General features: G+C 42.3%; 2 protein-coding genes across 2 annotated transcripts; both read left to right on the forward strand.

Annotated features, from left to right (window-relative positions):
• Positions 1 to 2,267: 2,267 nt before the first annotated feature.
• On the forward strand, positions 2,268 to 3,510 carry LOC110226529. The gene is made up of 4 exons (XM_021018465.1): positions 2,268 to 2,520; positions 2,581 to 2,631; positions 2,733 to 2,818; positions 2,908 to 3,510. The coding sequence occupies exons 1-4, from the start codon at positions 2,268 to 2,270 to the stop codon at positions 3,508 to 3,510; spliced, it is 993 nt and encodes a 330-aa protein (XP_020874124.1).
• A 10,270-nt stretch (positions 3,511 to 13,780) lies between these two features.
• Positions 13,781 to 14,459, forward strand: LOC110226087. The gene is made up of 3 exons (XM_021016670.1): positions 13,781 to 13,930; positions 14,000 to 14,060; positions 14,301 to 14,459. Exons 1-3 carry the CDS (start codon positions 13,781 to 13,783, stop codon positions 14,381 to 14,383), a joined length of 294 nt encoding a protein of 97 aa, XP_020872329.1. The 3' UTR covers positions 14,384 to 14,459.
• The last annotated feature ends 440 nt before the right edge of the window (positions 14,460 to 14,899 follow it).

Below are 14,899 nucleotides of genomic sequence, written 5' to 3' on the forward strand. Positions count from 1 at the left end.
ACCCTTGACGAACCTCCGATAATATCCCGCTAAGCAAAGAAAACTTCGGATCTCCATAGCATTCTTCGGCCTCGGCCATTCCCTAATAGCCTGAATCTTCTCTTGATCAACAGACACCCCAGCGGCTGAAATAATGTGTCCTAGGAACCCAATCTCCTGCTCCCAGACACTACACATGCTCAACTTAGCGAACAGCTTCTGCTCCCGCAGTTTCGCCAGAACAACTCTCAGGTGTACCTCATTGTGGATGTAGGATTCACACTCAATTATCTTTAAGTATTTCATTGGAGAAAAACTCTTAAAATCAACAAATGAATATGGGAATTCGAAGGGGAAATTAACCAAGAAGAAAAAGTAAAGAAATTTGATAAGAACGAAGTACGTAAAGCCTTGCGAAATAGTAAAGAGAGAAAGTATGTTGTATTGCTTAGTCGTAGTGTGTAAAAGTCTGTCTCTCCTCAAACACATGCGTTTGAAGTTGTTTTTATAGAGAAAACATGATTAATGCGGTCATTTACTGCTCATAATCATATTGATCCGCATTAATCATGTAAGTTACAATTTGACCGAAACGGCTTGAATTTGAACTATCTTGGGCTTCACATGGGTTTTCCGAACTCTTTCTTGCTGACTCCGAACTCCCGCGTTTTGACGCTACTGCGAGCCTCGAACAATACTCTCCTCACTTCAGCCTTTCTCTATGCGAACTATATATCAAATAAGAGCGAACTCCATACTGGCAAAGATCGAACTCTCCTATTGGACTGAATCGAGCTCCCGACCAGTCAAGTTCAATACTTATAATAAAATATCTTGAATTCCGAGAGGATTACTATGTAATAATGACGTGGACAGATCCAAGTGGATCCTACTGAAAACGTGTGGGAACCGACCCCAACATTTAGCCCCCCAAGTTTTGCGAGCTGAGTCCTCGGCTTGGAAAGCTTAAGTAAATAGTAATTAATGAATCGAGATCTTTGAAATTCTGGAATTTCTCCATGTTTTACGCTGTTATGCCGATCTCGGAAACGAAATGATTTGATTTTCCTGACAACCGTCATCATTAATTTCTTAATTTTATATTAATACTGCGGGAAAAACTATCCCACTTCCCAATATTTTCAAGGAGGTTTTCTGCTCTATAGGGTTAAATGGAACGACGGCTTTTACAGCACATATTCACCCCTAAAAATCTTTTACCAAACCAGGGAAAGAAAATCCTTTAGTAAAAATGTCTTCCCCAGCCGTTTATGTCTCGGACAACGAAGACGACAGTCGGGGAATCCCCGTTCCCAGCGGGAGCGAAGTTTGCACCCGAAGGGGAGATAGATTCGGTCCGCATTTTAGGTCTCAATCGACCCTTGCTGCCCTCGGCGTTCTCCGTCGCCTCTGCAACATTCCTCAGGAAATAGAATTCTCTCTCCCTAAACCCAATGAGTCTCCGGAAACAGTGCGAGAAGATTACTGTTGTGCTTCAGAAGTCTATTTCAAAGGTTGCGGTTTATTTTTTCCCATACCGGAGGTTCTTCTTTTGTACCTCCTCCATCTGGGGATTGCTTTTTCCCTAAATGGCTCCCAACTTTCTCCGATATGTCATGAGCACCCTGACCATTTCGGTAGTAGCAGGGTTTTCTCTCACCACTAGCGAACTCTTAGGGCTATTTTGAGCCCGTGAGTCCAAAGCGGCGGGTAATTTTTCTATGAATCCTATTCTTGACTGTAACCTGATCGACGGAATGCCCTCGCATGATGGTCCTTGGAGGAAATACTAGTTCTTTTTCCGAGTTAATCCTCATTCCGTTCAAGGTCTTTCCGGTCTTCTTCTCCCAAAATGGTCGTCTAAACTTGGTTAGAATCAACCTTTCTTATTTTTCATTGTATTGTTTGAAAGAAATAGAATTCTTAACTCAACATTTTATTTCAAGGAACCAAACCATTCCCCCTCCAACTGTTGATTTTTTATCCTTCTTTCGAATCGTTTCCGAGGGTGAAACAAATTGGAATTCCTACACCCTTCAACGCATTCATGATGCGGGGCTCGCTATTAAAAATGGTCAAACTCGCCCCCTTGATCCTCCTCCTAAAGAGAAAGATGTCTCGAGCATAAATGCTCGCGATAAGAGACAAATCCTAGCCGAGACTAAAGCTCTTAAGGATCAATTATCCGAAATTAGGATAAATAAACGGATCGCTGCAATCTCCAAGGTTGGTAACTTCCATAGGAAGAACCTCCTGGTCAACGACGGTTCTTTAGAAGCAGCTTTGTAATGGCGGTGGATTCTCATGGAGCTGAGACTCCTAACGACCCTCCAGTCGCTACCACTATTTGCTCTTCCGCACAAGAAAGAGAGAGAGAAGTCATTTCTTCTCTCCGCACAAAGAGGAAGGTTCCAGACTCAGATGCTTCGTCAAACGAGAAACTCAAAACTGTTAGATTTAGTTCTCCGTTACGAGCTCCTAGCCTTTCGCATTCTGTTCTTCCTTATTTGGAACCTTTAGACCCTGAACTCCCTCTTCCTAGTAACAGAGCACTTCCAGAAGAAATCGCTGAATTGAGATAGGAGGTTCCTTTGTCTCAAGGATTGAGCGTTAGTACTCAAAACCCTTCACCAGCTTCGATTTCAGAAACAGGTAAGTTTTTTTTTAGAACGCGAGCCTTAATAAGACTAATACAGACTGCGGCTGCTTCATTTTTTTCTATCATTGATCTACTATTCTCCTTTGTTTTGCAGGCGGAGAAGAGATTGGAGACATCTTCCGAAGTTTTCAAACCAGGGCAGGGGAGATGTACGTCAATCGAGCTCGCTACCTCTCTCAGGTTCGGAACTTTAGGTTTTTACTATAATAAACCTTCCTTGTTAAGTAAATTTTTGTCTGAATGACATTTTTTTTTGTTTTACTTTGAAGGCGTTTATGGAGACTAATGGAATGATCTTCCATTATGAGAATCTTCTTCACCAAGCAATGAAAGAAACCGCAAAGGCTAGGAACGAGATTGACGAACTTAAATCTGTCAATCAGCCTGACCGACTTGAACAGGCAAAAACATTCGAGTCGTCTTTTGAAGATATGAAGAATACTTTGGCGACTAACGAGCAACGCCTCAAAATTGCGAATGCTGAAAGGGATTCTGCGAGGTCTGACACTCTTCGCTTGAAGGCTAAGTTAGAAGAGGCCATGGCTTTGTCCAAAGAAGCGAACCACAAGGCCGACTTATTAGTCAAAACTAGGGCTCGCGAGATCGCCGAAGCCGAGCATAACGCTCGAGAAGAGATAAAGAGCTTTGGTAGGCAATTTATTCAGTATATCGTGAAGTTTATCGAAGATGAAGAGGTCTGGACTAAACTTCAAACCGATCAAGCCGAGCTGAAGAGTAACCTAGACCTGATTGGGGAACTAGAGAATGGAAGAGTTTTGTTCGAGAATGAGAGGAGGGAAGTTACTGCCGAACTCGCTGTAGTTGAATCCGAGTTATCCTCGGCTTCCCGACCCACTCTCAATCTGAAATAGTTTTCTTTGGTATTTGGAGAGTCGAACTACTCCGTTTGACAGAAATGTCTTGTTTACTTAGTGTGTTGGAACAAAATCATGTACATGCACTTGCATATGATTTTTTTTATTTAAGTAAAACGTTTGGATGCGATTCTAGGTTTGCAAGTCCTACCCACCAAAGAGGTTTTATAAATTGTGAGAGATGAGCTGATCAGGCTCACTTGCCTTTTTTAAAGAAAAAATCTTTAAAAGTATTTTTCCTCTGTCTCTCGGACGCGAGGATGGAGCTCGGCTTAAGCTTCTTATCGAGGGATAAGACTTTTATAATTCATGAGAATTTTTGCCATAAAGATGACTAGGCGATGGTTTTGATCATAGCCTAAAAATGGCTTTAAGTGTGTTGGGCCACGTTTTAAATGGACTCGAAGTCTGTTCTAACAGATCTGTTACATTTTTTGAAGAGTTCGTATACTTTTTTCCTTTAAAAGAATTCTGAAGGACTTTCATAGTTTATTGTAAGAGAAACTGAACTATGCCGCTATCCTCTTTCAGATCCAGTTCAAGAATAACAACTTCGAATGGGGATCCATTGTTTGGATCCGAAGATGGATTCTCTCCAAAGGGAGTTATTCACTCTATGTTTTTCCATTTCCGGATAGGGAAAGAAAGGGTCAAATGTTATGACTTCTTGGAAAAGGTTTCCTTTCTAATTTTTAGTCTTTTCAGAAGAATGTATATTCTTTTTCAGATAGTTGACAAAATGTTTGTTCAAACAGATCGTCGGGAGGCATAAAGCTTTATGTGATAAGAGACAAATAATCAGAAGGAGGCGACGTGCTCTTGATGAGCGTATAAGGAGGGTGGAGAGAGAGATCCATCGCCTTGAATCTGAACCGCATGAATGGGAGAGGAAGGGTTTAGATATCGTGGCTATCATTCCTACTTGTCTTCGAAGATTCCTCTGTGTGCTGGATAAATTATCTCATCTATCCTTGACAACCGGCGACGGATCCTCTTTTGTTTCATGTTCTTCAGAGTTTCGGAGATTTCCGATGTTAAGAACTGAAGAAAATGAAGAACCGGAGACGAAATCTATCGACCATTCTTCCGGTCTTCTCGATTTATCTTTTGACGAGGAATTATCTTCAGAAAGCTGTTCGGGATCATCCACCTCGCCGGAACCGTTATCGGGTGAAGACTTTTGATCGAACAATTTCTTTGATTTATTTTTGTTTGTAATATGCTATTGGGCTAGCGGCCCAGCAACATTAATTATATTTCCCCTTTCGCTTTGAATTTGTCGATTTATTTCAATCTCATTTAATGCGTTAATCTAGGGAATATAATTAGCAATTAACTCGATTACATTTTCCATGAAGGTAGTAATTTTAGATTTGGGAAATCGTCAATTGACCCTCTTAAATGTGATTGAGTATTTTTCGAGTATAAAGTGGGTGCAGTTCATTATTGAGTTTTATCAACAATAATTCTACAAAAATATTTGAGGAAGGTAATTTTTCAGAGAATCCCTCCGACTCATTCAAAATGATAAGCGATGATCTTCCGGGAACGTCAGACATCGAGCTTGTAAAAATGGAAGGGACTGGCGAACCAGAAGAGTCACATCCATAAGGGCGGGGAACCAGGATTCAGGTTCCGATCGTGTTAATCGAGAGATTATCAGCTCAAGATCGTGTCAAGGCTGAGGAGTTTATTAACAAGGTATTGTTTTACCTAGTGATCTGACTCCTTTTGTTGTTGCTAAACGAAGCGTTTTTTTTCTTCAGCTTATCACTCGGCACAACGAGCTCGAAGGTGAGAAAATTGAGATTAGGAAAAGAAGAATGGAACTAGAGAAGCAACGCCTCGATATTGCTCGCGAGCTTCATCGCCTCGAAGCCCACCCTTCCGATTGGATCGAGATAGGCCTCCAGGAGTACGGAAACATGCCGGGTTGCATTCTGAGCATTGTTGACTTCGCAGGCCAAGGAGCAGAGCTATTCTGTAATCCAAGACCCTTCTAGATCTGGTTTTTGCTTAGCTAGAAATATTTCTTTATACATTGTTCGCAACGTATTTTTATATTTTAATATTTATGCTCGAGGATCGAGCTTATAAAAACAAGACTCCATGATTGGAATAATATTTTTATTTTTATAGCTGGACTCGTGTTAGCGAGCTGCCTACGTACCCAAAATAGGATCAAGCCAATTTGTAGTTCGAATACGTTTATTTTAGCAATAGAACTTTTTCAAGTTGATGATGTTCCAAGACCTTTGAACGGGATTTTTGTCAAGATCTTTTAAACGGTATACACCATTTCGGACTTTTCTGTGATTTGATTAGGGCCTTTCCAGTTAATACCGAGTTTTCCAGCTCCTTCTTCTTTTGTGTTATCGAACACTCGCCTTAAAACAAAGTCTCCTATATTTAAAGGTCTGTTTTTCAACTTTGAGTTATAGTATCGAGCGGTCAACTGCTGTAGTTCTGAAGTCGAATAAGGGATTGGTCTCGCCTTTCATCAATTGTATCGAGAACGTCTAGTAATTTAGAATTTAGTTCTTCGTTAAGTGGAGCTTCACTTCGGCGTAAACCGGGAACATTCAGCTCGGCTGGGACTACTGCTTCCATCCCATATACTAATGAGAATGGAGTTTCTCCCGTTGCTCGCCTCGGGGTTATTCGATATTCCCACAACACAGGTTGCAGCTCGTCATACCACCCACCTTTTCGATCATTCAAACGTTTTTTAAGATTGCTGAGAATGGTTTTATTGGAAGCTTCCGCTTGCCCATTTCCTTGAGGATACCTCGGCGTTGAATAGCTAAGTTTTATTCCCCAAGAGGAACAAAAATCTTCAAAATCATTTGAAATGAACTGAGGACCATTGTCCGTTACAATTTCGTAGGGAACTCCATGGCGACAAATAATGTGTTTCCACAAGAATGTCTTTACCACATAATCTTTTATGTTTATGTAAGCTTCAGCTTCGATCCATTTGGAAAAATAGTCCGTTAGAACTAGTAAGTATTTGATGCCTCATGTTGAATGATGCATCAGACCAACTATATCCATTGACCATCTCATGAAAGCGTATGGAGCGGATATAGATGGCAAAAATTCAGATGGCTAGTGAATAAGAGGAGCGTGCATCTGGCAGTTTTTACACCGCTTGGCGTAATCAATGCAGTCAGAAATCATAGTTGGCCAGAAATATCCTAACCGTTTGATTTTGAAAGCCATTGCTCGTCCCAAAGAATGACTACCACAAAGCCCTTCGTGGACCTCGCTTGTCACTATTTCAACTTCGGGTCCGAAAATACATAAAAGATAAGGGTCACTGACACCTCGCATGTACAATGATTCTTTAATTATGCAATACTTAGCGCTGATGATTCTTAATTTGCGAGCTTGCGACTTGTTCGATGGTAGTTCTCCATTGAGAATGAAATTTTTGATGGGTACCCTCCAGTCAGCCCCCTAATCATTAGCGGAAATATTATCCTTGAGTGTAAACTTCGTTGGTTCCGGTTCGGAAGGAATATCAGGATCACTTTCGACTGTCACCAAAACTTCTTCATTATTTGTGATATTTGGAAGTGAATGTTCAGTTCGAGATGGTTCTTTAATGGGAACCTCTTGATCCTTTAATTTTCTTCTCGGCTTTTCTTTTAGGAAGTTCCGGTTGTGGAGTAAGTTTGTCATCTTGAGACTTCGCTCGTGATCTGGTGACAACAAGCGAACTGTTCTCGTTACCGGAATTTAATTTTGATATGCTCGGCTTCCAAAATATTATCGTTTCCTGTTTCTTCATCTGAAATGCTTCGTGAAGTAATACATTTAACTGGAATAACTCGCTTGAGTTCGGGATCTGAGGTAGAAGCTAGGGCAGCTAAAGCGTCTGCCGAAGTGTTTTCGCCTCGAGGTATTCGAACTAATTCGATTTCTTTGAATTTTCTGGTTAACTTTTTGACAGCCGAAAGATAGGCTTCCATTCGAGGTGCCTTAGCTTCGTAATCTCCAGCGAACTGGTTTACAACTAGCTGAGAATCACAATAAGCTATTATTTTTCTGCTCTAATTGCAAGAGCAAGTCGAAGTCCTGCTAAGAGAGCTTCGTATTCCCCTTCGTTGTTCGAAGCCGGGAACATTAATCGAAATGATTGTTCGATTATTTCCTTTGTCGGAGTTTCGAGCCTAATACCGATTCTGGATCCTTGTTTAGAAGAAGAGCCATCTACATGTAATTTCCATGTAGAGTCTGTTTCAATAAGGATTCCATCATCTAATGGTAGTTCGGTTAGAAAATCAGCCAGAACTTGTGCTTTTGCGCTAGTTCGACTTTTGTATTCTATATCGTATTCACTGAGTTCGATTGCCCATTTCGCCAATCTACCGGACTGACTTGGTCTGTGAAGAATTGAGCGAAGTGGATGAGCAGTTAAAACTTCTATCGGATGAGATTGGAAATAAAGTTTGAGTTTTCTAGCAGATATGACTACTGCTAAAGCTAATTTTTCCATCATAGTATATCTCGTTTCTGGACTGGTAAGAGATTTACTTATGTAGGAAATCGGCTTTTGGTCACCTCGATCCTCTCAAACTAAAACCCCACTTACAGAATGATTAGAAACTGAATTGTAAAGATAAAGTTTCTCATCTGACTCAGGTTTTGAGAGAACCGGTGGTGTTGTCAGATAAGTTTTGAGTTGATCGAAAGCTGCTTCGCATTGATCATCACACCGAAATTTTTTGTTTCCTTTTAAAATTTGATAAAAAGGGAGACATTTATCGGTAGATTTCGAGATGAAACGATTCAACGCCGCAATTCTGCCCGTCAATCATTGGACTTCTTTAATGTTTTTTGGTGAAGGCATTGTGAGGAAAGCGTCAATCTGATTAGGATTTGCTTCTATTCCTCTTTCCGTGACTATGTAACCTCGGAATTCTCCGGAAGGCACACCAAAAGAACATTTAGTTGGATTTAATTTCATTCCGAACTCATTCAGAATTTTGAAACACTGCTCAAGATGAGTGATGTGCTCGGATTTCTTAAGAGATTTTACAAGAATATCATCGATATAAACTTCCATCGTTTGGCCCAAATGTTTTGCAAACATTTTGTTAACTAAACGTTGGTATATTGTTCCGGCATTTTTTAAACCGAATGGCATAACTTCATAATAGTAGATTCCTCTATCTGTTATGAAGGATGTTTTCTCTTCATCTTCGGGATTCATCATGATCTGATTATATCCAGAAAAGGCATCCATGAATGTTAAGAGTTCGTTTCTGGCTGTTGATTCTACGAGCCAATCAATATGAGGGAGAGGAAAGCTGTCCTTTGGACATGTTTTGTTAATGTCAGTGAAATCGACACATACTCTCCACTTTCCATTCTTCTTCTTGACTACCACGGGGTTTGCTAACCAGTCCGGGTATTTTACTTCTCTAATGGAACCAATTTTCAAAAGCATATCGACTTCATCATTGACCGCTTGAGCTCGATCAGGACCCAGTTTTCTTCTTTTCTGCTTTATTGGCTTAAAACTGGGATCGACATTTAATTCATGGGTAATGATACTTTTGTCGATTCCTGGCATATCTTTTGCCGACCAGGCAAAAGTGTTTTTATTTTCCCTTAGAAATGTTATCAATTGATCTTTGATTTCTGAATCTAAAGTAGTGCCGATTTTTACTTTTCGATCTGGAAATTTGGAATCAATTTCAATTTCCGTGGTAACTTCATTCAAACTGAGACCACTTGGGTAACGCGAGGTGCTTTCTTGCTTCGCGTTTATCATTAGTTGGTATTTGAGCTTTAAACGATGTCCCATGAGGTAGCAAGAACGCGATGTTTCCTGATCTCCTCGAATGGTTCCGATTCCTCCAGGAGTCGAAAATTTCACACATTGGTGATAAGTTGATGCTATAGCCTTCATTTGATATATCCACGGAGTTCCGAGAATTATGTTGTACGCGGCCGGTCGGTCGAAAACAATGAATTCTACAATCTTCGGAACCCCTGCAGCGAGTACTGGTAGTTTTATGTTTCTTAAGGACATAGAGGTGTCACTTGTGAAAGCTACCAATGGTGGTGGTGGACCGATAATATCCGCTTTGCTGATTCCTATTCTTTGCAAAGTTCTTAGAAATATGAGATCTACCGAGCTTCTGTGGATGTCGGATTCACACACTCAAGTATTTTTATTAAGTAGGAAAGATTACTCTTGAGGGACAAAAATAAATATGCAAAAAGCTTATGAATTGCTACAAAAATTGCTATAGTATTTCTTACTCGAGAGGAAGATCCCCTTTACATGGCCATTGGCCTTTATATTTATACATAGAAAAACGATATTTAAATGGCTAATTAAGTACAATTATTCTCTCTTAAATGCATCCGTTTTGATCTTTGATTTTAATGCTTAACGTTCGAATTTGAATTGATCCTGATCTTCATGGGCCTCGCCTTTTGGCCCAAATGTCCTTGGACCGATTTGACCATGACTTCGTCTCCGGACTGGTGTCGAGGTGCAGTCACTTCGGATTCTCCTTATGGTGATAACCACTTCGACTGTTCTTTTGACTTGTGGGTCCAATGGGGTTTATCCTTTATGGGCCGTTACTCTGACTACGTGGCAATCTTTGGTTGGTCCTGGACCTCTGGTGCGGGATCCGACACTAACAATTAGCCCCCAAGTTCTTCGAAGTGCCATTCCAATTCGGAGGACTTTAAATGCTTAAATGACCAAAGATTGCGCTCGAGAATCTTTCTGATTTCCCGCCGAAAATCTCATCACTCCTTTAATTTCGGCACTAGCCATTTTTAACCGAGTGACATCTGTCATCATTATGACCGTATATTAATTAATTACTATTAAAACGGGAAAAATCTTCCCACTTCCCACACAACTTTCGAGGCGGTTCCATCATTTAGCTTGCGTAAGGTAACTTCTTTTCACCATTATTTTCTACTTTTACTTTTGCGCTTTAATCAAAACTTCTCTCTACTTTTCTCCGCCGAACCCCTCTTCGCCGGATCTTGAATTTTTCATTTTTCTCCGATGACTTCTGATTCTGAGAGACCTGAATCTCCGTCTTACGATGAGAGACGTTCTAGCAACGACGAATGCACTCGTCCTAACGACATTGCCAGTCCTCATTACAAATCCACCTGTACTCTTCAATCCCTTGAGCGATTAAAGGGGCTTTGTCAAATTCCTCCTGGAATCATAGCGGAAGCACAGATAGCCGATCCTACGGAATCCCCGGAGAACCACCGCGATGGCTACATTTGTGTTTACGAAATCTACTTCAAGGGCTGCGGATTGACCTTCCCCCTTCCCGAAGCCCTAGTTCGATTCTTGGCGACTCTTGAGATTGCTTTACCTCAACTAACCCCCAATCTCCTCCGAACCATCCTCGGGATCATAACCGTTGCGGTAGAGGCTGGCTACGTTATTGGAGTCCCCGAGCTGAATGAACTCCTAAGCATAAGGAGTTCATCAAAGAAAACAAGGTACTTCTCGGCGTATCCAAACGCCAACAGGAACGTCATTTCGCACCTCCCGAACAAAGATGAAAACTGGCACCATCCTTGGTTCCTGATTAGGAAAACTCCTGCTTCAATTGGAAATCTTTCCGATGTACTCCCATCGAAGTGGTCTGCGAAGCCTGGTAGAAATTAGGTCGTATATTCCTTTCCTGGTTGTTTTATTTTTTACTGATCAAACTCGTTGTTTCACTTCGCAGCTTTCATCGCTTCGACTCTTCCGACTGAAGAATTCGTCAAGTTCTTCAAAATAATCCTTGAAGGGGAAACCCTTTGGAATTCTTTCACCCTCGATCGGTTTGTCGAAGCCAACCGAAAAACTCAGGATGAGTCCCCCCAATCTACTTCATCGTCTTCCGCCTCCTCCCTCAACTCAGGGAATGTCAGCTCGGGCCCTTACTGCCCAGCGTAAGAAACTCTCCAAGCCGATAGCAGAGGCTTGCGATGAAAACAAGGCGTTCATTGCGGCCGCCATTGACAAAAAAGACTACAGCAGGACCCTGCTGGTTGATGACAACAGCACCGAGGGAGCCAGATCCGTTGCTGCATATAGGTTAACACCTCGTCGCGAACGTCGTGACGAACGTTCTCCTCGGAGAGACCGATCTCCTCGTCGTGATTCTCCTCGTCCTCCTCGAGATGATTTTAGCAATGAACCACTTAAGAACTTGGTTAGCAGGAAGAGAGACAAGTCATCCCATAGTGACTCTTCTTCGCGAAGGGAGAAATCAAGGGCCCGGACTGACCGTTCACATCGATCGTCCCCTCCTACTGAACCAATGGGTCCTCCCCGACCTGTTGATATGTCTTCCTCTCCCCAGCCTGATAGCGAGAAGACTGCCCGTAGCGCATCTCCTAAAAAGGGAGATTCTGAGTTTCGTGATGCTTCCTCAAAGTTGAAGCCTATTCTTGTCCCCCAAGTCAAATCGCTTTCAGGTTTGGTGATTTATATTCACTTAAAAGTTTTTGTCTTTGTTCAGATTCCAATTTCTACAACTCTTCTTCCTTCGCAGCTATGGAGAAAGAAGGCAGCGTTTTAAGATGCTTCAAGACCCGATCGGGTGCGATCTTGCCAGATTTCGACAAGTGGCGCCCTGCGATTTGTGAACGCTACTTGCTTCACGCTCATCATTCATCTCGGGTTAGTTCGGCTTTATTTTTCTGACTGTGCTGCCATTTTTCGAACTGACTGGCCATCCCGGTTTTATGCATCATGCCAGGCTAACGGCGAGCTTAACGACATGATTGAACACTACGAGGGGCTGGTCATTGACCGAGAAAAAGAGATTGTTACGTGGAAGAAAAAACTTTCTGCTCTTGAGGCCGACCTTCACTCCTCTTCCAGCTCTAGACAAGAACTGGAAGACCGAGTTGACAATCGCAAAAGTGAAAGGCGAGTTGCAAGACCAATATGACCGGAATAATCAACTTTAGGATGAATTTACCGGCGTTCAAGGTAGGCTCTGTGAATCCGAATCAACTGCTTACATCTTGCATAAACAACTTGCCAAACTTGATGCGAAGTACAAGGCGATAACCAAGCTGCGAGACTCCGAGTTGGCAAGGTCGGCTTCGAAGGCCAGAAAAGAGGTCAAGGGACGCGGAATGGAGTTGATTCAAGGGGCTATCCGCTTCATTCAAACCGAGAAGGCTAGGTCAGATCTGGAATCAGACATCAAGGAGCGTAAGAGCAACCTGATTCTGTTGGATCAAATCCATGATGAAGATTTCTCCGAGTGCAAGAAAGGACCGAACTGTCGGCTAATCTATCTGAAAAGCGGAGTCGCTTGGCAGCTATTCCTACTTCGACCTTCAACCCTCACCATTTCGAGGAATTCTTCACAGAATTACCTCCTATAAGTGAATCGGGTCTAGACTGGGCAGGTAATCTTTGGCTCCTGACACTTACCACCTTTTTCTTGCCTTATATTTTTTAATCGACTAGAACTGTCCTTCCTAGGGTCAAGTGGGACGGAAGATGTCGTCCCACCCGAAGTTCTTGCGGCACCGGAGGTCACCCCGGAGGATGGTTGTACCGTGGAGGGCGGACAGGGAGCTTCATCTGATCAAGCACCAGTCAAGGAGGCAAATGAAACTTTGACAGCCGAGCCGGAGTCCGAGGTGGCTGTCAATCCGTAGTGGCTGTGTCCACTTTAAACTGGGGATTGTCCCATTTAATTTAAAACTTAATTTCGAACTTGTTTTTGCCTAAGGAGGCTTTATAATTACCTTTTTTCTTAAACAAAATATTCGCCTGAGGAGGCTTTTAAACCTTTCTAGGTTATGATCCCAAGAGATTTTGGTTAAAATTATGTGCGGGTTTGCAAAGTCCGCTTTTAACCTTTTGTGGCCTTGTGGTTATGCTTTCGAGATTTTTAGGCTGATCAGACCTTTCTCTTTAGAATGCGAGAACTGAGGTCGGCTTAAAGCGAGTTCCCCACTTCGGGTTTAGTCAACTCGGTAAATTTATTGGGCTTGGGCCTTAGAAACTTTTGTAGTTAATGTGACGGTTGCTCTTTCCCTTCTTATTTCTTTAAAGTAGGGAAAGCGGCTCGTCTTTAATGCAATAACTGCCTTTTCTCGATTTCCAAAAATGGTTTAAGTTACTTGGACACGCCATCATTAATGATTTTTCGTTTCCAAGACAAACCCTATTCCTATTATAAATAGGAGATTGTTTGCCTTTAATCTTTTCTCAAGAAACTTCATAATTCATTCAACAAGCACCACATCAATGAAAAATGAAAACGTAGTCCCTGTTGATCCCGGCAGCCCGCTTTTTCTATCCGGCGATGGTTTTGAGCCGGCAGGTGTTCTCTTCCCGCACGCCGTGTTTCACTTCCCTTCAAAGGAAAAGAAGGAGGCTTGCGATTTCCTGGATAAGGTATAGTACTTATCTTCTTTGATCAAAACTTTCCGCTTTCTCCTTTTTACCTACTTATCTTTATTCTAGGTCGTCGACAAGCACCGTCGCTTGTGCGACGAGAGGCAGCGGCTAGGTCTCAAAAGGCAAACAGTAGAAGCTCGCATCGCTCGTGTGGAGAGGAAGATAAGAGCTCTGGAAAGTGATCCCTTTCAATGGGAATGACGGAACTTTGATTCTGTTGCTGAGATCCCGAAGATGCTCCGGATGTATCTCCGTGCTAAGGGAGTTCCAGGGCCCGTGAATGCCCCGGTCTATACCGCTCCATCTGATGGCGAAGAAGAAGACGAGGAGGATACCAGCACTTGTCGGAAACGCGTTCGGGTTCGTCCCGAAGTGGATGCCAAGAACAATGCGTCCACTTCGAAAATCAAACCGGCGATGAAGGAGCCTGTTCCTGAGCCTCTTCCTTAAATGTTCCCTAACTCTGCTCCCATTTTGAACTCGTAATGGGCTTCGGCCCCTTTTTTTTTATTTATGGAAACATTTGCAATTTTCCTTATTCTTCAAAATATTCTCGGAGATACGCCTTTTAATGCAGGATTGGTTTAAGAGCATAAATCTCTCCGCGAATCACTCCAAAGGGTATGACGTTCTTATAAATTTTAGTCTCGATTTCCCTTTACTCCTCACCACTCTTTTTCATTTTAGCAGGTATGGAGTTCAACCTTCGATGTTCAGAATCTATGCCCGACTTCTCAAGGATCTGAATGATAAATGAAGATGTTCCAAATGAGCCAAACATGCAGCCTCTTCCACCTCGCGGCTTCTTCAGATCTCAGATCCGAGCTCCGTGTGCTTTGATCAGGGATCTCCCAATTAGAGACCAAGGAACAGCGATGGCATTCATAGAAGCACTTGCGCTTCAACATCGGAAGCTTACTTTGGAAAAGAGGAGACTCCGAAAGAGGATTATCCGTATGCAACGCA

This window comes from Arabidopsis lyrata (assembly GCF_000004255.2).
Source record: "Arabidopsis lyrata subsp. lyrata unplaced genomic scaffold ARALYscaffold_7, whole genome shotgun sequence".
Taxonomy (NCBI): Eukaryota; Viridiplantae; Streptophyta; class Magnoliopsida; order Brassicales; family Brassicaceae; genus Arabidopsis; species Arabidopsis lyrata.